We start from the raw sequence: 27,682 nt of genomic DNA on the forward strand, positions 1-27,682 counted from the left end.
GGCAAAGGCTCTTTCCACTCCTCTAGTGCCTTTTTTTAGGCCACATCAAAAATACAAAATTCCCAATGTAACAAAACCCTCATGAGAGAAACTCAAGGCTCTGCTCCTTAATTCTAGGAATCTAAACAGGAAATTGCACTCCCTGGAAGCACTACTCACCTTGGAATATACTAATGTCTTTGCAGTCACTGAGACATGGTTCAAAGCCACTGAAAGCACCCCAGCCATGCAAGGCTACAATTCCTTCCATATGTTTAGACCACAAACTGACCATGAAAGAACCAAAGGTGGAGGTGTACCCATCTTCATTAAGGCCAGGTACACCTTGCAACTGGTCAGATAGTATGACTCTCTCAAACTACTTCATGTCTAATTAAGTATAGGCAAAACACCCTACCACATCATTGCTAGTTATAGGTCTCTTACCATGAACCAAGAAAAGCATACCACATACGTGGACTTACTGGAGTCACTTGCCATTCAGCCAAATACCTTGGTCATGGGTGACTTTAACTATACCTCCTCTGGAAACAAATATGGACCACAAACATGTTTGCCCAGAGGGTCTAGGATTTTGTCAAAAAAATGCTCTGAACAGATAGCCCGTACCCCCCTAAGGGTTCAAATGTCCTAGACATAGTACTGATCAACATGGAGGATGACTACACTACTCCATGGAAAGATTACACCATCAATCAGTTTTGTTTGACATAACTGTAAGGCCTGACACCATTTCAGGAGCAAAAAGGCTAAAATTATTTTTCCAAAACAAATGACCTCCCACAGAGCAAAGGTATAAAAAGCTTCAAACACCCTTCAATCACAGACAGCACACTGACTGCTATGCAGAGGTATATGTAAATGCCCTATATAACCACTTAAGTAGCTGTAGTGACTCTGCTGTACCTGACTGGATCAAAACCAGGACCTCCCAAAAAAAAAAAAAAAACAAGCCACCCTGGCGGACCTCTGGTATAAACAGGTTATATAACAAGAGAAAGACTCTAGTGTCTAAGAACACAAGGGAACTGACTCAGCAGAGGAAGAATTCCTTCCATAGCTTAAATAAACATATCAGAAATCTTGTCAAGTCCTCCAAAGCTAAATGAGAAGTTAAAATAGCATCCCTAGCTAAGGATAATCGCAAAAAAATTCTTTAACTATATCCATAATATGAAAGACAATGCCAAACTATGCAGTGAACAGGTTGTGGATGCTACAACTCATACTATTCTGGAGGAAATTGCCAACCTACTAGCTGACAGCCCCCTATCCCCACAAGCCATACCCCATAGCATACCTGCCACCATCCCTCAACCTTTTATCAATAGAGAACAGGTCACCTCTGTGTTCTCCAAAGCCAAAATCAGGACTTCAATGGGACCAGATAACATCACAGCTTGCCTATTAAGCAATCTAAAACAGGGCCCAGCAGACCCACGTGTTGCCCTCTTTAACCACAGCCTGAAAAGTGTCTATGTTCTAGCGGAATGGTGGACAGCAACAGTAATGTCTCTGCACACAGGGAAGGCCATCAGCCAACCCTGGAATCTATAGACCCATAAACCTAACTTGCCTCATCTTAAAGGCCATGGAAAAAATCACTATGGACCTTATCAACAAGGACACAGGTGATATCCAAACTCTAGACCCAGCTCAGTTTGGATTTGTTAAGGATAGACCCCTATCTCCATATCTTCATACCTCTACTGGCGTTCCTTAAGGCTCTATATTAGGACCACTCCTATTCAGCATCTTTAGTAATAATCTTCTTTCTTCTTTCCTTCAGGGGTCCCTCACACAATATGCAGACAACTCTACTATAAAATGTTCCACTGACTCTCCATCAGATCTACAACAAATTACTCAATCTGTTTTTACATCTGTTGAGACCCGGTTACACAATAATCATCTGTCTCTCAATCCTAACAAAACCAAACTTATTTTATTTACCCCCAAGAAAAATACCCCCATAGACAAAACTCAGTTCACTATACTTTCCCAGAGCAATACTAGAATCAAAGTCATTAGTCACACTAAACTGCTAGATGTAATAATAGATGAAAGCCTAAAATTCAACCTGCACATACAACATAACATCAATAAAACCCATCAAAAGCTAGGTATTGTTTACAGGCACAAACATTTCCTATTTCTCTCTCCCACATGGTGAAATTCTACTCACCACTGCACATCTCTACACTCACTGAACTGGTTTGAACTCCCACACTATCTCACCTAGCTACAATTAACTACAGCACATAAAATAATTCACAAACCTTCAGACAGCACATAAAATAATTTACAAACCTTCAGACTGTCCTGGTCTTAGTTTATTATTCACACACCAAAACTTTGTGAGAATACCTGGATCTGTGCTTGTACTATGCCTTCCTCTGCTTTAATTAATAAATTTTTTTTTTTTTATTTTTTTTTTTTTTTCTTGATTTTTTTTTATTGTTTTTTTACTATTATATATTATGTCATGAAAGCTTTCTCCCCAGGCCTCCACTGAAAATGGGCTAACAGCCCAGCAGACTATCCTGACTAGCCAAGGTAGGTGGCACCACAGGGATCTGCGCTGGGCCCTTTATTGTTTGGCCATTACTTATCAGAAGTCCAGACAAGAAAAGCTCCCCGTCATTTACACTATTGACAGCACCCCCATAAGTTCAAACCCAGTGGTATATAACTCATCTCAAAGTAAAAAAACGCGCATCCAAATCTATGGATGTTATAACTCCATTGTTCTCAGCCCTCACCAGACCAATTATTGAGTAAAATGCTAATGCTGCACATTCACAAAGACGTGAACAGAACATGCTGGAGAGATACTCTCCCAGTGATTACCACTCTCTGGAATAAACTCCAAATTCATGTGAAACAGAGCTCCTTCCAGACCCTCTTTAAACGCAACATGAATAAATGGATGGGTGACCACAAATTCACTCCAGGGTGGTGCCCATGTCCCTCATGGATCGGGGAGCCAGTATTAACCATTGACTGTCTCTCTGTAATTGTCACTCAGCTAACAAGTGATAACTGGGTCAACACAGGATAAACATGGCTAGGTTTGTAAGGGCTCTAGGGCCATTAGCCTAGTAACCATCTATGAGCCTATGAACCTATGAGGGCAAAACAGTGCATGCTGCCTACTTTGACCTGGCCAAGGCATTTGACACAATTCCCAGTCTCAGTTATTAGAAATAAACTCACAAAACTGAGCATAAATCCCCATGCCACTAGATGGATAGCCAATTGGCTCATGGACAAGAAACTAGTAGTTAAAGTGGATGAATCCAGATCTAGTAAGAGGCCATTTACTAGGGGTGAGCCACATGACTCAGTACGGTGACCCTCCTGTTTAGAATATACTTCTCTGAAGTCAAGACAAATGTGAAAGGCCTCTGGATGACAAAGTTTGCTGATGACTGCATGCTGGGGGCAATCATAGAATCCTCCAGTAATGTAGATATCCTTCAGGAGGGTTTAGATGAGATAAATGATTAGAGCCAGAACCATGGCCTAAAAATAAATGTAAAAAAATGCATTATCATACCCTTTGGGAGGTCCATTACAACTGAAAATTACAACATGTATTGCACGCCCCTGAAAGTGGAATCAGAGGTGAGAGATCTAGGTACACAGATAGATAGTTGCCTGAACTTTGACTGCCATGAGTCCACAATAGTAAGGTAATCCTTTTACATGGTGCAACTTATAAGTAAAGGTATGACATCCATATTCAAGGAAATTATAACTCTGCTGTACTCAGTCTTTACTTGATCAATGCTACTTTTGTCTTCCTTTTTTGGACAACTATATCTGATTTTCTCACATATATTTTTGAACTGTTGGTGATGGGTAATCCCATGTAATATAAACTTCATTATTCTCTATAATGCTTTGTGGCTCATATTTCCAGTGCTTCTTAGCTACTTCAGTATTGTAATAATAATTGTAAATTGTTCTGATATGTCAATCATTTGTGGAATAAAAACTTTTGTTGTTTATTGAATTCACCACAGTTTTGTTATCCAGTATTGTAATATTGGTACAATCCCCAGTGCAGCAGTCTTGCCACATTATTATGCCTTTTAATATACAGGTCGCCTGCCATTAGTGTATCACATCCAGCAACAAGATGTACAACTGTTTGCAGTTCTGTTTTACAGAACCTGCAGTTCTCTGTTTCTCCCACATGTTCAATGGACTTCACAAACCAATGTGTATGTAGTCCACTATCCTGAGCCACTAATATTAACCATTCATATTTTGGTTTAAATGTACCTGTCCTTAAATATTCCTGCATCAGATCCTGATTGCCATAATGCTGTTCTAGGAGTTTCCTGTATGTGCCACTACATTTATACATTTTCCACATTTCTTGCATTCTCATCTGATCCTTCTCCTTATATTCTTTCTTTTGATTTTGGCACATTCAGTTGCTGCCTGATTATTGTCTACTTCTTCTTTGGTTTCCATTTCTACTTGACACACCGATATGTTTCTTCTAAACTAATCAAGGAAGTCATTTTAGATTTGTTCAAAACATGTTTCAAAACGTTCACTCTGCTTGGATCTGTTTAGGTTAGCAGACATATGCAGTTCTGCATTTGCAGATTTCTACCTGTAATCAGTTTTGAGGAGGTCCATACATCCTTCAGAACGAAGAATATATAATCTTAATATACACTGACTTTTATATATCATTTGATAAGCATGAAGCATTTTTTTTGTTTTTTTGTCCAGTTGATCCAGTACCTTTTTAGGCCAGCCAGTGATCCCATAAGTTAGAACAGGAAGATCAAATTGGTTTATAGTTTGGACTTTGTTCCTGGATGTCAGGGCTGTTTTCAGTATTAATTTTAGTCTTTTAAAATATTCATTACTGACTTTTGTTTGCACTTCTTCCTGTTTTATTGTCAATCCTTTATCAATTTTCAAATATTTATACACTCTCTCCTGCTGACATTCCTTTATATCACATTCCTGTCCCAAACTGATGTTTTCTTGGTGCTGCAGTTTTCCTGCTTTAAATGCTACTTTTGCACATTTATCAAGATCAAATGACATTCTTATATCATCTGAGAAAGTTTTGACTATTTCCAGTTGTCCTTTCAGCTCATCTAATGATCTACAGAGTTTTAAGCAATCCAAAACAAGATTAGAAGTCTTTGCATATTGTCGTTGTTTGGGGAACAAAGTGTAACCATGACCTAATCTATTAATCAGACAGCTTAATGGGTTAAGGGTAGGACAAAAGATCAACAGTGACAGAGAGTCACCCTGGAATATCCCCCTTTGAATTTTTATCCCTGGGATAATAATTTGTCCTTTATCATGACTTAACTTCAAAGTGGTCTGCCACTGTTTCATGGTCACTGTAATGTAATTGATTAATGTAGGGTATATCTTATACATCTTTAAGTGCTCCTTTATCCATAAATGTAAAATGCTGTCAAATGCTTTTTTTGTAATCTATCCATGACATATTTATATTCTTCCCCTTTCTACAGTTCTCCATTTTGACTTTAGCAACAAATGATCCTTTGTTCTATATGACTTTCTTTTGCTAAACTTTTATTATATTGCCATGATTGAGTTTTCTTCTAAATGACTATAAACTCTGTCAGGATTAATTCCAGTTTAGAGTTCATGCATCATTTGAAATCAAGTTATTAGTCTATAGTTTTTAGGATCGCTTGCATATTTACTTTTAGCTAGAAATTAGATATGACATCTTAGCCTGGTGTTTTCCATTTAGGAGTTTTCTTAATTTTGTTTCAGTTTCTCTGTCTGTTACTTCATCCCATTTCATATCCTGTACATTTGAACTTCTTACTGTTTCTTTTACTTCTGTCCATTTAGCATCTTTGTTATGTTCCACAGGGTCTTCAAAGATATTTCTCAAAAATGTGTCTATTTCTTCTTTTTTTGGTGGTATTTCTATTCCTTTTACTTTGTTTCCCAATTCTCAATAAAACTTGTTGGTTCATCAGCAAATTGCTTATTTTGTACTTTTCCCTTTATAATTATCTGTATATCTTCATTTTTTTTTTCTCCCTGTGCTGATACATTTAGATTATTATTTGCAGCAGTGTATGATAGATCCTGGTCTGTTCTAATGCTATGCATTGCTTTTATCACATCTATCTTTCTATGTATCGTTGTTGATCTGCTCCCTCTTCTATATTCTTCTAACAGTAACACTGTCTTATAGATTTCTCTGTTTGATACTTCTATGATGACATTTGATTTCTGTGCTTCCTTTCCCTTATTGCCCTGTATTTTTGTGGTAAGACTTTGTCTGTTATCAATTTAGCTGCACAGTAATATATCCTATTTACTTAAGCCTTGATTACTGTGTTCATTCGTTTGATCAGACTTCTAACTTTTTGAGTGTTATTAACTTTCTGTAGTCTGTTTCTTTCATTGCTCTTAATATGCCTGTCCATCTCTATTAAATCACACAACTCTTCCCTTAGATCATTTTTACTTCTAAACAAAGGGTGCATTCTTTATCCTCTGTTTCCTGCAAGCATTCTACAGAAAGTTCTGGAACATGTTCTTGTGACATATTATCTTCAACTGCATCCTGCTTCATCCATTGCTCTTTCATGTAGGAATGCATTACCCTATCATTCCACAACATTGACTACATCAGAGTTGCCATAGTTCCTTGTTCCTTCCCTTGCTGTACAACTCCAACTGAACTTTTGTCCTGGCTTCCTACTGAAGCCTCCAGATTATATTTATGTGGCACATAGGTTCATAGGTTAGTACTAAGCTAACTGCCCTTGTGAGCCATTTTAAGCCTAGCCAATTATCCCTTGTGAGACTCAAACCCTGCACCTTGTGTTTGTAAGGCAAACACCTTAACCATTAGGCCACCCTCATATGTTATCTTCACTATACTTTGAAGATGAGGAACTTCTAACTCAGGCTGATTTAAACCATGATGTGGATTTCTCTTCCAGTCTTGAGACAAGCAACTTGCAGTAAGATGCTATGTTTGTAGCATAAGCTGATATGTTGGCCTTGACTCCTATGGCTCCTGATTCACAAGATACTATTCCTTTATATCCTAATACAGAATTACATGATTTCACTTGCCAGCCTCCACCTGTACTATATCCTGATATTGTTGTACTGAACAAAGATACTTGCAAGTCCCCTGATAAGTCCACACATGTTAAGCTTGATGGAAATGATAGCAAAATATATAAAAGAAGAGTATTAGCTGGAACACAACATACAAGTTATATCTCAGGTATTAGTGTTGATCCTGGCAGTAATGAAAATGAAAGACAAAAGAAGGACATTTTATTTTTAACTGTTTAAAGGAATAAGGCATCAGCCAGTATTAACCAAAATAATTTTAATATTCCTTGTCTTCTGGGATTAAAATTATATGATTTACCCAAATTATTATCAAAATTACTTTTGGGAAGACTATACTATACAACATTTTTTTATCTTCTTTTTTACATTGTAGGACAGGTAATTTGACAACTGTTCCTCTTAATCATAATAAAAAAGCTTTGCTTGACACCATTGAAATATTAGAAACCAACCATGTTATGGTAATTCTGGGAGAAATTGTTAGTTTGAAATAGAAAGATTACCTTGATACTAAGGCTTTTTTATTTAATAGCTGGTTAAGGCTTCTCCTCAAGACCTATAATTTATTATTACTAAGATACTCGGAAGAATTTTCTGGTGACTATTGTATGCTTTCCAGGGATAATTTACATTTAAGTTCTTATGAGTCTAAGATATTTTATTAGATTTTTTTTTAGATTATTCACACAGAGACACTTCAGAAAGCATTTACTAGATAAAACTTTGAGGGTGCACTGTTGTAACGCTATGAGTGTAGGAAATACAAATTTTAATTTACTGTATCTTTTAGAACAAGAGAAAGTAGTCATAACAGTCTTAACTGAAGCTTGGGATTCAATTCATTTAAATTTCTCATGATTTACGACGACTGTGTGTCTAAAGTCTGAAACAAATACAGCTGGAGTCTTAATATCATTAAACAATGTTCTGTTATATAAACTTGTTACACTTGATAAATACTATGAATCTATAATTATAGATTTATAGTCTCATGTTGTTCAGAGTGCTCTGAGGTTGGTTTCCCTTATAGGAAACATCAATGAATTATGTAATTCATAAGAAAGTTATCAGATTTCTTCATTTATTGCATAGATTTGTTATTCTTTTTGGTTATTTGAATTATCCTGAAATTAACTGATCAGATTGTTCTTCTAATTTGAAACTGGAAATGGATTTTACATTACCGTTTAACATGCATGAACTTGTAGATTTACAAACAAGAGACAAACACATCTTGGATCTTTTTGTAACAAATTCCACATCAAATATAACCAAATAGATGTGGGTTCACCACTGGGCAATTCAGCCCATAGCTATATAAGACTTAACATCTGTTTCACCTGAAATTAGAACCATAGGTTTTTAAGAAATATGATTTTATAGATTTAAACAATGATGACATTATTAAGAGGACTGACATAATCATCTGGCAAACAGAGTCACAATTATAGGATGATTGTATATATTCATTATTAGAAGACATATTAAGTATATCTGGGGAATAAGTCTTATACTCAAGAGTATCAAACAATAGCAAAGTGCCCTATTGGTGGGATATGGAATTAAATAAATTATATAAAAATGAATAATAAATATAAGTTATCATCAATTAATATTATTAAGAGGGAGCTTAACAGGATAACAAAGAACTTCAAGTATCAGTTGAGTAGTAAAAATCAAATTTTTGATACAAATGTGTCAAGGTCTAATAAGATTTAATAAGAAAGACTTTTACAAATATATAAATTAATTTTGTAAAAGTAACTACTACCTCTCATCAATATCTGTTGATGGTAATGTTATCTCTGACTCTCTAAAAATTGTAAATGACTTTAACATGATCATGTTGAATAGCATTTTAAGGAGGGATAGCTATGCTAACTTAGAACTATTACTTACATTACATGTTACTTGTCTGGTTACAAGTTCGCAGTTAGTATTACTAGCATTGTGTAAAGTAGGAAATGGTCCTGATAATGTGCCAGCTGTTACAATACATGGAATAAGATATGCTTATGTACTTCACCATATGTATAATAGTATGTTGCAAAATTGTATTGTCCCTGTAGTCTGGCTAAAATGCATAATATCACCAGTTTAGAAAAAGGGAATAAACTGGAAATGGCTAATTACAGATCTATTCATTTGACATCCATCATTTGTAAATGCTTTGAGAGATGACTAGCGAGGTTATTGACAGAATCATATAATCACCTATATAACTATGATATATATCAACATGGGTTTACCCTGGGAAGTCAACTCTTACTAATTTAGTAGAATTTTATAAACATGTAACATAAGCTTCGGAAGAATCGTAATCTATTGAAGTAATATTTGTTGACCTAGCTATCTGTCATAATTCTATAATAAAGGTATTAAAATGTCATGCGTTTAACCTGTTTTTAATCAACTGGGTAATTACTTGGCTCATGGGACAGACTCATTGTATATCAATAAAGTGTGGTTATCTTCCAACTTATTCTGGTGCTCGGTGTGGCTCTGTTTTGGGCCCATATTTATTTAATATTAGTTTTCTTCTATTCCAATCGCCTCACAGCAAGAGGTTCTCCAGTTCGATCCCTGGCTGGGGTGCCTTCTTCTTTGTCTGCATGTCCTCGTCGTGTGGGTTTCTCGGGGTGCTCGTTCTCTTCTCCCACACCCCAAAGACATGCTGCAGGTGTGATGGATTGGAGCAATAAAACTATGTGTGCATGTGAGTGTGTGTGCCTTCTGTGGAAGGTGGTGCGGGGCTGGCAACTCGACACCGTAAAACTCCACTGCCAATCAATGTGCGGACAAGGTGATCCGCTGTGGCAACCCCTAACCGGGAAAAGCCGAAAGAAGAAGAAGAAGAAGAAGAAGTTTTCTTCTATTCCAATCAATATTAGTTTTGGTAAACAAAACATGTGGATGAGTGTAACATTGAATTATTTTTGGGGGGGTTGTGATGGGACAACACCAGAGTTAACTAAGTTTATGACTTTGTTCAGTCCTTGGGCTAATGAAGTAAACTGGAACCCTATCATCAATTTGTATGAGGTTATGTATTTTGATAAACATAGACATTTTCCTACAATATTATTAAATTAAGTTAATAATAAACCAAGTTACTGAATATAAAGATTTGGTATACTAATTTCATCTGTTTTTTCATTTAATTCTCATGTATTTAGGGTACGGAAACAGTCACTTTCTCTACTGGGGTGTATCTTTAAATGTCTATCTTTAAGAGATGAACTCACTTTAGTTCATTTATATATGACATACATTTATTCCCTACTGGAATATAATATTATTCCTTGCATATATATCGAATTTTCAAAGAAAATTTACTAAAAGGATTATCTATCTCAGGAAATATGCATACAGGGAAAGATGTTAATTACTAAATTTATAATACTAGTGGGAAGGCTATTGTTGCATACAAAATCTTTCACATAAGATGCTACAGATGATTTACAATATTAGAGATCTTTCTAATATTCATAAACACAACCATAACCATTTACACTTTACCATAGGTAAGTGAAGGACTTACCTTAGACATAATTATATCACACAAATAATTCCTAGATTGTGGAATCAGATTCTTTCTTACATCAGTCTTTCTTCTGATTTAAAAAAAATTTAAATCTAATTTTGATAACTGGATTGGAGATAATGTTTTTGATCATCAGTTAAATGAAGCAGTATGCTTAGACATCTATATGACCTGAAAACTAGTAAAACTTATGAGAAAACCTGTGAGAAACCACTGATGACCAAAACCAGCTGCGAATAGTGGTCTGAGAAGGCTGCAAGGTCAACAAAGTCTAGATTTAAGAGCAACAAGTTGACTGGAATGAAAGCCCAGCAGTTCAAAAATACTCAGGAATCTAATACCACAGGAAGAAGAAGAAATAAGAGAATCTGAAGAGGTATGTCAGCACCTCAAAACAGCATGTATGAAGATGACAAAACACACACATGGTTGAGACTAGAATGGAAGTAGAATACATAAAGAAATCTGGTGGTGGAGTGTAAAAGTCCAGGTGGTTAGCAAAAGAAAGAAGCAGTGCAGTCAGAAGTGGGGGTAGATATGCAAGACCTGATTACAAAGGAATAAGACTAGCTAATAAATTACTGCAAGAGCAGTTGCAATGGTAAAGAACAAGGCATCAAAGGCACTCTGTCATCTTCTGGAAAGTGACTCAACAGATGGCACAGAGAAGCTCTATGTGGTTGCAAGGCAGCAACAGAAAGATAAATTAAATAGACATCAACCACCATTCATAAAGGATACCAACAGCTATATGCTCATCACTGCAGAGGACATCAAAGGCAGCTAGAAGGAATACCTTGACATGCTTCTGAATAAAGAATGTCATACACCGAAGCTGTACTGCTTCATACACAGCCTACAATGAAATAAAAAAACAACCTACCTTCTAAGGAGTACGAGGAGCAGTAATAAAAATAAAGTCATGAAAAGCTTCAAAATGAAGTCATGACTAATTACCACTGTATAGGTATCTATAGAACACCCTCTATGTCCCATTTTGTGCATGACAACTATCTAAACACATTAGTTGAAATTCCCATTAAATGCAAGACCTTTCTACTGGAAGATTTTAACTGTCCATCAATAAACTGGATGATCTATATTGCCAATGGCTGGAATGCCCAGAACATCCTTGACATTACAAATGCTAACTCTTTTCCACAGTTAACCATCCTACTAGGGGCCAGAGTATCCTTGATCTAGTCCTCACAAATATGGCCACTTCTTCTACATTTCCATGTATATAAGCATGCCTTGTTAAATCAGACCATAATTTAGACACCTTTTCCTTTAAAACTATAGTTGATTCCCTTGTAAATAGCTCTGTGTTTAGATACATCTCAAAAGCAAGCCTTCTCAGTTACATGATGACATATAAATTATGCTGCAATCTTCCTCTGAAGGAAGTCACTGCTAAAGCTGCTACCTATGTCTCTAACTTCTATTTCCACTTAAATAGTTGGATTAATAAGGCAGTCCCTATCCACAATAAATATTATGAGAAATTACTTCCCTTTCTAGGCATTAATGGATATTTAAGTAATGTATCTAAAATCAGTAACTTAGTAAATCTTAACAAAGGACTCCTGTTAGCCTGAAAACTCAAGTAATTGTAAACCTATGCTGTTTTAATAGAAGTTATTATATCACCTTTCTGTTAAAAGTTATGTGTTGTCTTTAAAAAGTTAATCCTCAGACAAACTCCATTCTACTATAGGCTCCAACTGTCGCACATGTGTGATAGCCTGCTGTCCTAGGAGTAAAAAGAATTCATAGAAACCACAACTTCTCCCCATCCCACAAGTCAGCCAGCTAAGTTTCTTACTTCCCTAAAGGTTTCCAATTATATCCAACAAAGTCCAAGTCCATGAACTCCATGCCACCATAACATATACTCCCCAGATATAGTCCCTCTGACGAAACCTGGCTAAAACCTCAGTGATCACTCCCCAGCCAACCTAAATCTAATCACAACACGTAAAAGCCTGTTTTAACTTCCTCTCATCATCATCTCATCCCTCAAAGAATGTAACTCATCTGCTAGTTCAAAATTTCATACTAGATGACGTTGAATCTTTTAATACTACATTCCTGAACATCCGACTCTACTATGCCCCCACAGATTTCATCCAACAAAGCACAACCCTCCCTCATGCATACAGAAATCAGGTCAAGAATGAAAATAGGATAAAGCCTGGGAGGGAGCACTAAAACCAAACCCCCCCCTGCAGACAGAAATTCTAGAACTAAACTACTTAATAAAAAGCTAATAAAAATAAACGGGACCAATACCAATACTACCAGCTCAGACTTCTACTCTCACCAACACATAACAATCTGGTCTCCTCATAAACTCCATCCCACCCAGGTAAAGTCAGTACCCCCTCCTCCTAACATCCTCACCTCAGAAAATATTAACTACCTCATTCAACACACACTTCTCTGCAGAACCAACCAGTTGCCGCCGCCCATAGCTCTCCTCTCTCCAAAATACTAGAGAGAGATGAGATGCACTCAGGGTCTCACACTACCTCCTTACTAACAACCTCCTTAGGGTTCCCAAGGATCCATCCTTGGCACACATCCAATACGCAGATGACACAATAAACTAAAATTTGACATTCACATATCCATGACCATAAAAAAAATCAAAAAATCGCCACAGGGCATCCACACCGTAGTCACCACTTCAACAAATTTAAATAAATAAATAAATAAATAAATAAATAAGGCTTATGAAAACTGCCTCTTGCAGGTATGTCAGTTTAGGCAATGGCATAAAATGTGATTCAGAGATGGTTATAGCCACAATGAGGTAGACTTTATAATCATAAAATTTGCATGCCTCAGGTTACTATTTTTGTACTTCCCATGCTATAATCCTCATGTGGTGGTCATTTCCTCTGAATGTTCATATTTTGCTGGCACAGGCATCCCCTAACACATACACACATACACACATTAAAATATTTATGCACATGTACAGATGTGTTCACAGACACCACTTGGTGTTAACCTACACTCACCCATTCACCTATATGCATGCTTTCACATAGAAGCACACACACACACACACACACACACACACACACACACTCACAAACACATGTACTCACACACACACACACACACACACACACACACACACACACACACACACACACACACACACACACACACACACACACTCACACACACGTGTGCCACAGCACTACAAACTGCCCCCCCTATTAGTCCACTAAACGTCTCTCAGTTTACCTGCAATGTGGCTTCTCTCATTAACTACATTGGGTAATTGCAGTCTTTTTGCCATGTTAATTTTCTCGGCCAGCCATGTGATTTTACATAACCAGTATAAATGGGTATCCCCGGGCATGTCCATGAGAGACATGGATAATTAGCACTGGTTGCTCCGTCGGATTGCCTTATAATCCAGTAGTGTTGGTAACTGGGATGGCCTTACTTTGTGACTCTTTCACTCCCAGAAAATCACTATGGTCGGACAGTCTCTGAATCAAAAATGGAGTACTTGAGCAGTTGTCTGCTTGTGGTAAGACCTTAGTACTCATTCTATCCCTTTCTGTGTCGCAAAGTTGGACTGTTGCTGTTAGCAGTTTAAATATTCATTTACATGTTTTGCCATATCAGTAGTGTTTTACTTTATCTGTATATACTGAGACTCAGATAAAGCTCATAAAACATGTTTGACATAAATGTGACAGAAATAATGCAAGAAAAATATCTGTTGAAAGTGAGTTTAACTGATATAATAAATAAAAGATGCCACTGCACTGATGGTATACTGGAATTCACACTGCAGACATACATTTTTTTGTATTTGGAAACCTGATAAATCTTGCAATTCCATTTTAGGTGATGCATGTGACATGCAGTACGTGAATAACTTAGAAAAGAAGCTTACTGATCTGGAGAAAATTGTGGCGCTGAATCATAAAGGTAATCATGGCATAATGGATGTGACTGTATACCATATGCTGACTTTAATATTTAGCTTATTCTCCAAAACAGATGCGAATCATGAAGATAAATGTTATCTTGCAGCTTTGTCTTAGACTGCCATGTAATGCTGTGTAGTGTGCCACTATGACAGCATATGGCAGTTCATGAGCATCACACAGCTGACACAGATGCAGAGCAAAACTAGGGGTATGGTAAGATACACAACATAGCTGAAGATATCACAGGGAAATGCAATGGAATATTCACCTCCCCTACAGGTCTATCCATGGACAGCAGATTCCTTCTATACCAGCAGAATATAGCATATATATATATATATATATATATATATATATATATATATATATATATATATATATATATATATATATATATATATATATATATATATATATGACATTTTTTTTGCTTCACCTGCCACTGACATTAGGTGTCATCTTAGGCAATTCTCCATAATCTCATCTTCCATAGCTATCCCACTGTTACCAATGCCCTCTGGTGCAACTCACACTGGAAGGGTCTCTCTGTCAGGTGAGATCCACCACATGAGAGCACCTCCATGCATGAGTCAATGAGGTTGCATTGCCAGGAATAGCAAGGGTGGAGCGAAGAGGGAGTTACCATGGGTGTGGGGTGTTAGGGCACATGATTGAGAAATGCAAAAGTGTACTTCCTACATTAATTTTTAATATACAGGATTTTTTTCTTCTTGTTGTTCACTTATACAGCTGATGGGATGAGTGTGCAACATTGGGAATGGACAATGGGTACCAGATAAGCAAGCTGTGACTCTCACAGCAGATGGGCACTGTGGAGTGAGATAGGTCAGGTGGACTATAATTATACCCCCTAATTTTTTCCTTAGGCCTAATGCCTTCCCCAGCATGCTAACATCATCATCATCATCATCAACAATCAATTCTCTTTTTTCCGTTTTCTATATATGGTCAGGGTGTCATGTAAACTGTTGCCATCTCTCTGAATTTAATGCTCCCGTTTTGCTTACTTCAACAGTCATACTTGATTCTGTCAGGTCTTCTGTCACAAAATCTATACATCTCTTCGTTGGACATCCTTGTTTCCTCTTGCATTCTTCCTGTCTGCCCTAAAGGTTCTTCACCAGCCTGTGCTATGCTTTCCTGTACATGTGCCCGAACCACCATATGCTATTCTCTTTGACCTTCTCTGCAACTGTGTTTCTGCTGTGATACCATCATTTCTCCATCACCGCTGACTTTCTCAGCTGCTTTGCCCTCACTGCACAGGTTTTATAGCATACAGTAGCACTGGTTGCACTACTGTTGTATGCACCTTACTTTACAGCTTCTTGGTATTCTTCTGTCATGCACTATCCCTGATACCATGTGCCAGTTGGCTGCAAACCCTTTGATTCTAGCTTTGACCTCTTCATTCAGACCGCCCTTCTCCTCAACCATCCATCCCACATATTTAAACAGTTAACCTGTTGTTTTTCCTTCATTCTCAGTTCTCGTTTTCTTCAGATTTCCTCTGTTTTCTGCTATTATAGCTGTCTTATCTGTATTCAATGTCATCCCATTTCTCTTCAGTTTTGCATTGCATTCTTATATAATTTGCAGAAATTCTTGTTCAGTGTCTGCTTATAAAACCACATTGTCTTCCTATCTGTCACCTCTGACTTATTTGCTAATGTAGTCCATCACCAGTAGAAACAGCACTGGGATCAGATCTGAGCACTGATGCACAAAAATTACCACTGTGTGAGTTTGAATGCTGTTTATACTTGTATAATTGGGTCCTTGTACATAGCCTGCCCCAATTCTGCCAATGTTTCTGGGATTTCAAAGCATTTCAAGACTGGCCAAATCAGCTTTCTTGGAATCTTGTCATATGCTTTTTCCAAGTCAAAGAATGCTCATTTGGACTCTTTCCTCATCTCTAGCTTATTCTCAACTATTTCTTTCACTGCAGATATCAGGACAATTGTGTTGCATTCTTATCTGAATCCAAACTACTCACTTCCCATCTTGCTTTCTACTACTCTTCATATTTGTTTATCAATCACTTTCTCCAAATCTCTCATGCTGTATGACACAAGTTTGGTACGTCTATACTGCCCATAGTTGCGGATGCCCACTTTGTTATTGTACACTGGTATTAGAATGCTTATTCTCCAGCCAGCTGGGATATGCCTTTCTCTCCATACTGTGATGAGTACCTTTTGGAGTCATTTCTCCACAACTCACCCAACATCTTCATTATATCTGCCATGACCTCATCTCAGCCAACTGATTTCCTTGACTTCATTGTCCTTAGTGCTGTTCTTGCTACTTTTGTGGTGGGCTCCTCTTTTTCTCTCATCTTAGGCTGCGTCTGAAGCAGTACAGGTTCTGCACGGTTGCATTCATTCAAAAGTTGCTGGAAGTGCTACTTCCATCCACCTCAGATGTCCTGTGAACTTTTGAAGAAGTTGTTTCTGGTATCCTTTATGAAGGGCGTCTTTGCCTTGCAACATGATAGTTTCTTTCTGCCATCTAATGAATCCTTTTCGAGAGGCTGGCAGAGTGTCTCTGATGTCATAAACTTTGCTGTTGCATCTGTCCTCTTTCTGAATCAACCAGTAGTCCTTCTTAGGCTGGCTCTCTTTCTCCTCTCCCACTTTTTCCTGTACTCCTTTCTTTTGATGACTTCCTGACTTCTGTATTCTACCACCAGCTTTCCTTATGAACCTTATTTCCATAACTGGCTTGGATGTATATTAGTAATATGGTCCTTGCAGATGCTGTTTTGAGGCACTGCCATTCATCTTTGGGTTGCTATTAAATGATCAAAGACACATTCTTTCGAATGCGTCTTGATCAAACTTGAAAGCACGAAAAGGCAAAATAGCGAAACGGCATATAAGTGAATTCTTTCCCTGGGAAAGAAATCACTTGGTCACTTCCATTACTTTGCCATTTTCTTGACTGTAGTGTGATCTCAGAGTTTTTATATTTAAGTGGTGGGGGGGGGGGGGCACAGCCCCACTTTATGTAATGTTTTAATTATTTTTTTTTTTGTGGAACAGCGATTAAATCACTGTTCTAAGCATTTGAGATTGTAAACTTTCGCTTACATGAGTTCGATAAATAATCGTTCGCTTTTTTAAGCGTTCAATGATTTAACATAGACCCTTCATCTTCATCTCCTATTTCATCATCTTCTCAAGGTGCTAGAGACCTGTATATTTCCTTGAACTTTATGTTTCCTCTCCAGTCAAGTTTCAGGTCTTCAGCTTAGTCTCCCTTGTCCTGAGAGCCTCCACTGACCAGTACTTACAGCTGATTGTAGCAACCAGTGATTTATGCTGCAGGACAACTGCTTCAATGAGGATGACTTTGCAATTGCTGATTCTACCCTAGTACCCTTTCCTTACTAGGAGAAAGTCTACCTGAGTTGCATGTTGGCCACTCTTGCATGTGATCTTGTGACTGTCCCTCTTACTGAGCCATGTGTTGGCCACCATTAAGCCATTTATCTGACAGAAATCTAGAATAGTGTTTCCTTCTTAATTCTTATTTCCCCATCCATGTTGACCCAGGCAGTCCTCATATGCTGTTCTGTCTCAATATGTGCATTTTGGTCCCCTATTATCAAAACCAACTCATGTTGTCCTGCTTTATCTAGTATATCCTGTTACTGCTGTTTGAATGCACTCTTTTCTTTGCTATGACAATCCTGCTGTTGGATATAGGCAGAGAATTATGACTATTGACCTTTTATTACACTCAAGTCTGCCACTAATTCTGATGACATCTCTCACAGTCTTCTGTGGCCTCTCCTGCACCACAAGTCCCACTCCATTTCTAGTCTGTCTTTCCCCTGAGAAATTTACTCCAGATAACAAGCCAAGTGTCTTTCCTGCATTGTTCTTCCATTTTGTCTCCTGGATACTGAGGATGTCCAGTCCATGTCTTACTTTGATGTCATCCACTTCCAAGCTGCTTCCTGTGAATGAACCTCCATTGAGTGTAGCAGTCTATAGTACATGTTTAGCAGGCTGACTGGTTTTGCAACCAGCGTTCACTCAACAGATCTATCCCGAAAACTGGAAATCTGGACACCAGCTGACTAGTAGCTTATTGACCCAGAGCAGATGGGGCTTTCTGATATGCACACACTGGCCAATAGGAGCACATAGACCCCTCCCACCATTTGTATAGGTTCATGGTGTAGGCTGGGTCCTCAATCCACTTATCACTAGTAAAATACTCATGCCCATTTTTGGTGACATTAATCAATGTGACCAAATCACCTAGACTAGTTACCATTGAGTGGCTAGCCATGACACTGCACATAGTCTGAGGTCCATGTTCTCCTGTCTAGAGTATACTGTACACCACAGTCAATGCCCAAAGTGGTTGGTCTATACAACTCTGCCCCCCAAAAGGCAGCATCTATTCTGTGCTGCTGCCACAGTCCATTCATCAGTGAGTCTGAGGTAGAAACACCGAGCTTGGTTTTGAGAGGTGTGAAGAACCCCACAGAGATATGAGGAGAACATGCAAACTTCACACAGGCATTGGATAGAGGTTAACATTGAATCTCTTATTTTGTCATGTGTGTACACCATCTTGATAATGCAGAGTTTGTATCTTATTCACATGAGCAACAAACTCAGTGAGGTCATGAACTGCTTCTGCACACATCTGTCAAGCAGAATATAACAACGTAATCCTTCTTCAGGCTATATACCCCATCTGGCACATAGTATGCAGGGAAAGGCTTTTCATGAATAATGAACTTGTGAATATATTTGGTTTAAACCAAGAGGATGCTAGAAAGCAAATCTGATGATTTTATAATTGTACAAAGTACATGAACACTGACCAGCAGTATTGTTGAATGCATAACATTGATGGGGACTGGATAATAATGTTTTGCCATCATTTGCAGGAGGCATGGAACTTGCATGCATTGCTGTATATTCTGATGGAGATAGAGAACCAATGCCATGGTCAATTTTGTACATTACATTATGAAGCAAGAGGAAAGAAGTCGCTGTACAACATACTGTAAAGCCTCATTTCTATTTCCAGTCAACAGACCCAGTCATAATGTTTTACAGAGGCTACAACTATACCACCTAAACATAGTATAATTTATGAATGGCATAGCCAACTTGCACAATGCAATGAAGTCTAATTCACACTTTGAATGTGTTGTGCATGTTGTACTATGCCTGCAGCTGAATAATGATCATAGAATTGTAAGATCATATTCTATGAAAGCTACGCTAGTAAATAAAGAACTAGGCAAAAATGCATTTTAAAATTTTCACTTTTGACAGGACTAAGCCTAAGTACTATTTCTATTTTTATAAGTTATTTACATGAAAAAAATATAATTCAAAGAAAAATATACCTTAGTTTATTACATGTCCAACTTATACCCAGAGAAGTTAAAAAATAAAAAAGCAAATGAAGAAGGCATTTCAAAATGTTTTAGTAACTCATTTTTGTTTTCTGAAAACGATTCTCACTGAAGATGCTTGAACACAATGAATGTGTGTGCCCTCTTATATACCAAAGAAAGAGGATTTTGCATAAGATACACTGCACAACAAGGAAAATCTCATATAACAAGGTTTCAATTGAAGGTCTGAAATTTGAGCTATGACGACAGTGGCCTCAACAAGAAACAGGGTTAGTTGGCACATTGTGCTATGAGAGCATTAGGTTCATAGGTTCATAGGTAGGTACTAGGCTATCAGCCCAAGGGCCTATGTAAGCCTAGCCAACAAGATTCCCCGGCTTACGCCACCCAAGAAAGTTATTTTCCTGTGGCACTGTCGAGCAGAGACACAGAAGTGATCCCTGGGGTGTATTTCCTATTTCCCATCCACTCATCAAGATTTTTCTTGAAGAGTGCTAATGAAGAACTTTGCTTGACATAGATGGGTAGCCTGTTCCAGAGTATGGGAAGTCTCTGGGATAGGAATCTATCCCTCCAGCATGTCCTGTTTATTGTGGTGACAAGGTTTAGGTCCCTAGAGCGTGTAGCTCAGAGGGATTGGGATTTCTTTAGGTGTAGCATTTCCAACAGCTCTGGGTTTGACATAGCTTTATATGTTAGGCAGAGATCACCTCTGAGTAGGCGATATGCTATGGAATAAAGCTGGAGTTTTTTGATTTGGTCAGTGTAAGGCATTTGTTTGAGTCCAGTAATCCTCTTTGTGAGATACTTCTGTGGCCTTTCCAGCTGCTGCAGATGTCTTGTGAGGTACATTCCAAAAGGGGCATTGTACTCTATAGTGGGTCTAATGAGTGTCGAGTAGAGGGGAACGATGACCTCTTTTTTCCTGGATGAGAACCCTTTTATGATGAGGTGTGCCACATAGAAGGACTTCCTGACTACTGTGGTGATGTGACTATCAAAGGAGAGACTACTGTCCACCTGGGTCCCAAGGTCTCTTATCAAGCATTCGGTGTTAAGTAGATTGCTGCCTATGTGGTAGTTCATGGGTGCATAGTTTTTACCAAAGGGGAAACAATTAGGGCAACAATGCAGTCAGTATTGAACTACAGATTTATAAATATTCCAAGGGCACTGAGTCTAGTGATAGTTTATGCCTTGCAAGCACCCTCCATCAGGCTACACCCCCTTTCTTTAGGAGGACCATACTGATCAATCCAATAGTAAATCTATAGATAACCATCCGGACATCTAGGTTATGTATAAAGGAAGGTAGTGAGTCACAGTCTTTAACATGCAGATTAAGTTTATGTCACAGGCTTGAAAAACATCATGTTGTAATCCTGTCCCTTCACAGTGTTTTATTTAGCTATTGTATTGATGAAGATTTAGGTCCCTGATTTTAGCACTGATAGAGCCAGTAGATTTGTGGAGATGCACAGGGTTCAAGACACCTGGGCATTTAATGGCATGATAAACAAGACAAAGATTTCCTCTCAAAAGTCTATAAGACACTGAATAAAAATAAAGGGCTTCCAAATTCTCTTTACAGCTTGTAAACTTTAGGCCTGTTATCTTTTTAGTTAGAAATCCTTTTGGATCTTTAAATTTGTGTCATGTTTACTGAGATACATCATTATGGAGACATTGTACTCTATATCTGGCTATAAAGAAAATATAACTCTTCATACACATTTATGATATTCCTTTGGAAAATATCTGTGTTAAACATTAGGATTTTATGACAATCACTGTCACACAATGGTCAAAGGAGAAGGTGCTGTCAACACAGGTTCCTAGCTCCCTTACAGCATATTTATTTTGTAGTGATGTGTTCCCTATATAGTATGATGAGGGGAGATATCTACTAAAAGTAGTGGTATTATTAACATTTAGTTTAAAACCATTTTCAGTGCACCAAGAGTTTACTTGGGAGACCTCGTTCTGGAGATTTTGGGAGATAGAGGTTAACTTAACAAGAGTCCCTAGTTTGTAGTCATCTGCAAACTTTGGTAGCAAGAGATCTCATCTCTGTTTGTAGATCTCAGAAATAATTCTGAAAAGTAGAGGTCCCAGCACCAAACCCTGTAGGATACCACTGGTCATCTTCATGCTTTCTGAGTAGGCACTTGTTACTCCTACTATGTGGGCTCTGTCTGACAGGAAGCTTGCTGCCAATCTTACCACATATGACTCAATTTTTAAAGCCAATAGCTTCTGTTTGTGGCTAGCAGAGAGAATGGTTTCAACTGCCTCAAACAAATCAAGATATGCTAGGTATACAGCTTGGCAAACATCAACAGCTTCTGTAAACTTTTTCAATAAGTTTAGCATATTCAGTAGACATACTGCATCCTTCACAAGGCCAAACTGGTGAGGATCAAGACAAATATGATTCTTGATATTGTAGTTTCTGAGGTCAGTTTTTATATGTTCCTTGACTTTGGAAATGAGGCTTGTAAGGCTGATATGTATGTAAATACATGGCTTGGAGGAGCATAACTACTGCAGTGCACCATTCATGAGGGACAAAACTAATAGTTAAACTTTGGCTGAACAGCTTAAGAAGTGAGTCAATAAAGGCATGTTTAAAATTATTAGAAAAGCAACCAGGTATATTGTCATATCCCAAGGATGAAGTATTTTTGTTTTTGGTTAGCACTTTCAGCAAATGTTCTTTTGGGGAGTAAGGATTCCAGAATTTCAGAGCTTTGGATAGAAGTGTCAGGGATGAAGTTGGCAAAAAATGTCATGGATCTTATCAATGTCTTTTGGGTCAGATAAGGAGTTGCCATTATGAATGTGTCCAGAGCAATGGAGGGTATTGTCTCTTAGTTTTTTAACATTGCAAATGAAGTATTTATAATTATATTTTTCTTCAGAAGCCAAATTAAGTTCATAGGCTCCTTTCATGGACCTGCATTTCCAAGGATTCATTAGTGACATGTCTGCATTGCAACCAAACTGATACTGCTTACATTTTACAGTGCAATGGGCAGCAATGGTTATTTAATTGAGCATGATGAGGAGAGCCATGTCATGGCTAAAGCACAGGCCCACGACTAGACTGCATCAAGGCACCTCAGCCACATCAAAATACAAGCAGAAGAACTAAAATATGGTAGTGCATTAGCTTCTCTAGCAGTGGATGTGAGTGTGTGTAGACACAGCTGTATAACATAATTTGCTGTAATTGATAACAACAAAGCTGCAGAAAGAGAAGTGTGCAATGGAATGGAAAGTAACACAGATGTAGTGGCTGGAGCAGAGGCTACATAGTTAATAACATAATACACAGAGGTGGTGGTGCAGAAAAAAATATGGAAAGCAGAGTGAAGGAGGTGCTAAGACAATAGGAGGTTTTAAAAAATGTAAAGTCTATACAGGAGAACTGGAATATAATAAAGTAATGTAGTGTGACAGCCTGCACCAAACTGTCAAATATCGGAGTGTCAGCAGTGCACCGTACTGTACAGTGAATGTCATTAAAACATGTATACACACACACACACACACACACACACACACACACACACACACACACACACACACATATATATATATATATATATATATATATATATATATATATATGGTTCCACTTCATATCATCGAATTATCATTTCATCGAATTTCAAATCATCGAGACCAAATCATCGAAAACTCATTTCGTCGAAAACTCATATCATCGAATCCCAAATCATTGAAAACTATAAAGCAACTATAAATAACATCCCAGACACTGTTTACTATGTTTATGCAGGGGGGCAAGCCCCCCTGCACCCACACCCCCATAATTAAATATACCAACTCCAAGGTCGCACTACAGTGGGGTTAGGAAATTACTTTTTTCCCCCACTGTAGTGCGACCTTGGAGTTAGTATATTTATTTACAAGGGGCGTGGAGGGTGGAGCCCCCACATGGGGGGTGCAGGGGGGCTTGCCCCCCTGCATAAATGTAGTAAAAACTTTGTGGAATGTTATTTGTAGTTGCTTTATAGTTTTCAATGATTTGAGATTCGATGATATGAGTTTTCGACGATTTGGTCTCGATGATTTGAAATTCGATGAAATGAAGTGGTACATATATATATATATATATATATATATATATATATATATATATATATATATATATATATATATATATATATATATATATATATATATATATATATACATACATACCCATGAGGAAGGTCAATACAGCACTTTAGTCTACATGCCAGAACACCCACAGTTTACTGACAAGATATGCCAGTGCAGAAGTCAGAGTGTCATGGATCCTAATGCACATACATGGGAAGTGTAGGACGTGCAGATTGATTGCAAGAAACAAAATTTACTTTGAGATAATTGAAGCCCCAACCCGCATACTTGATTTTTTTATATGAGGGTCAGGCACACTGATGTTCCACTCACCAGGCTAAACAAGGAGAAAGTTACTGTCAGCTGCCTGTCGGGTGCCAGGACCCGCCACATAACACACGCACTCAGGTCACTCCACAACAAGTACAAATATGACTCTGTCATTGTCCATGTTGGTGTGAATGACCTGAGACATACCTCCCTGGACTACATGAAAAGAGACATGGAGGAGCTATCTGATCTTGTGGCCCAGGAAGGTATGACTCTAGCCCTGAGTAGCAGCCTGCTATCACCCAGAATGATACCATAGTACAAGGACAAAATGATTGAATTTAACAATTGGCTAAGCTTCTGGTGTCATTCTAAGGGAATCCAGTATCTGTCTGCCTGGGTTGACATGATTGACAAACCACGCTGCTTAGCTAGAGATGGCCTGCACCTGTCGCCCTTGGGATTCCGGATACTGGCAAAGGCTATTGCCACCCCTATAGTGCCATTTTTAGGCAAGGTTCAAGTGAAAATTTCACCACCATAACAAGTACAAGCAAGCAAAATCTGAGAGTAATGCTACTCAATGCTAGAAGTTTAAACCTCAAAATGCACTCACTCAAGGCACTCCTTAAAATGGAGAACATTGACATCTGTGCAGTGACAGAGACCTGGTTCAAAGCTCCAGAGAGCACCCCTGCATTACCAGGCTATAATTCATACCACACCTTCCCGCCACCAAACCTGGACCGAAACACTAAAGGTGAAGGCGTGTCCATATTTATTAAGGATATCCACACCTCCAAGCTAGTTGCTCAGCATAATGCTTCCAAGATTATCCAAGTTCAACTAACTCTGGGCAAAAATGCAATCCAGATTGTAGCTTGCTACAGACCCCCCACCATGCCCCAAGATTCCCACTCCTCTTTTCTTGATACACTGGAAAATATTAAGGTACAACCCGACACTCTAATAATGGGTGATTTCAACTACTCCACAATTAAGTGGGAAAACTACTCGTGTACCAACTCTTTTGCTCAACGTTTTCTGGAAATCATCAATTCCAATGCCTTGGATCAACTTATCCACACCCCACCAGGGGCAGCAATATCCTAGACCTGGTTATCACAAACATGAGTGACTGGTGTTCCACATCAGAGGTCAGCTCCTCGTTGGTCAGATCCGACCACAAGCTAATCACCCTACACATCCACATCCCACTCCCACCCCCCATTAGGAAAACAACCGTAAAAGATTTCTCCAAAGCCAACTTCAAACTTCTTAAGACAGAAGTGGCAAACTTCACGACACCCATGCAGATGGACAATAGAGGTATGACTGCTGAATCCTACACAAATGCACTTTATAAGCACTTACAAGAGTGCATGGATCATGCTATCCCTAACAGAACCAAGATGCTATCCTCCAAAAAAAGGAAGCCAATCTGGTGGTCTTCTGCTATAAACAAACTCTACAACAGAAGAAAGAAACTGTTGCAAAAAAGAGTAAAATCCCAAGATTGGAGGAACTCCCTGGACAGCCTCAGTAAGAAGCTGAGATCCATCATAAAATCCTGCAAAGCTAGTTATGAAAATAAAATTGCCACTGATTCTAAAGACAACCACAAAGCATTCTATAGCTATGTCAGTAATCTCAATGGCAACACTCAGATCTGCTCTGAGTTACAGCACAATGACACTAAATATACAGAACCAACTGATATTGCCAACATCCTGGCAGATAGGTTCAGTGCTAACTTTACCCCCCTCTCACCAATTAAAGGGCCCATCGTTACACCAGAAGAATGCAAAGTTCCTGTAATCATGGCTGCACAGGTAAAATCTTCACTCTTCAAAGCCAAGAACACAGCATGCATGGGACCTGACAACATCCCAGGCTGCCTTCTACATGAACTACAGAATGAACTGACACCCCACCTAAGTACCATGTTCAATCATAGCCTTACCTCAGGCTTTAAGCTCATTGAATGGTGCACCGTGACGGTTATCCCACTCCAGAAAGGGGGTGGCCACAACAGACCCCGGGAACTACCGCCCCATTAGCCTGACTAGCCTGATCTGCAAGGCCATGGAACGTATCATCATGGAACTCATAAACAAAGACGTTGGAGATCTCCAAACTCTGGACCCCACACAGTTTAGGTTTGTAAAAGGCAGATCATGTCTCCTAAACCTGATAGACTTCTTTGAAGTAGTCACCAAAGCCACAGATGAGGGTAAGGTGTTTCACACAGCCTATCTAGATCTCGCCAAGGCATTTGACACCATCCCCCACTCTGGGATTATAGATAAACTCACTAAACTAGGAATAAATCTCTGTCACAAGATGGGTTGTCAACTGGCTTAATGACAGAACCCACACTGTGAAAGTAGCAGACTCCAAATCAGACTTCAGACCAGTGAGAAGTGGAGTACTACAGGGTTCAGTCCTGGGTCCTCTCCTGTTTGGTATCTACTTCTCTGAAGTACAGGCTAACACATAAGGTCTTTGGCTAACTAAATTCACAGATGACTGCAAACTAGGAGCCATAATCAAAACTCCTAATGATGTGGACATCCTACAAAAGGGCCTCACTAAAACAGATGCCTGGTGTCAAAGCCATGGTCTCAAGCTCAATGCTAAAAAGTGCATTGTCATCCCCTTTGGTAAAAACTCTGTACCCATGAACTACCACATAGGCGGTAGTCTACGTAACACCGAAAGTGTGATGAGACCTTGGGACACAGGTGGACAGTAGTCTCTCCTTTGATAATCACATCACCACAGTGGTCAGGAAATCCTTCTACGTGGCACACCTCATCACAAAAGGTTTCTCATCCAGAAAAAAAAGAGGTCATTGTTCCCCTGTGCTCATCACTCATTATACCCATTATAGAGTACAATGCCCCTTTTGGTATGTACCTCACAAGACATCTACAATAACTGGAAAGGCCGCAAAAATACCTCACAAAGAGGATTACTGGCCTCAAACAGATGCCTTACGCAGACCAACTCAAAAAACTCCAGGTTTACTCCGTCGCATATCTCCTACTCAGAGGCGATCTCTGCCTAACATACAAAGCTATGTCAAACCCAGAGCTATTGGACATGCTCCACTTAAAGAAATCCCAATCTCTCCGAGCTACACGCTCTAGTGACCTAAACCTTGTCACCACAATAAACAGAACATGCTGGAGGGATAGATTCCTGTCCCAGAGACTTCCCATACTCTGGAACATACTT

The 27,682-nt window shown here is 38.6% G+C and overlaps 1 protein-coding gene across 2 annotated transcripts in view; it reads left to right on the plus strand.

The window, feature by feature from the left end:
* LOC122791011 (mannose-binding protein A-like) overlaps positions 1-27,682 on the plus strand; it is a 269,625-nt gene that overhangs the window by 218,994 nt on the left and 22,949 nt on the right. For both annotated transcript variants that reach the window (XM_044058764.1, XM_044058763.1), the window contains exon 4: positions 14,543-14,626. In XM_044058764.1, coding sequence (XP_043914699.1) covers positions 14,543-14,626 — 84 coding nt within the window. The remainder of the gene's footprint in view (positions 1-14,542; positions 14,627-27,682) is intronic.

The sequence above is a fragment of the Protopterus annectens genome, chromosome 16.part0, assembly GCF_019279795.1.
Source record: "Protopterus annectens isolate FY-2018-M chromosome 16.part0, PAN1.0, whole genome shotgun sequence".
Classification (NCBI taxonomy): Eukaryota; Metazoa; Chordata; order Ceratodontiformes; family Protopteridae; genus Protopterus; species Protopterus annectens.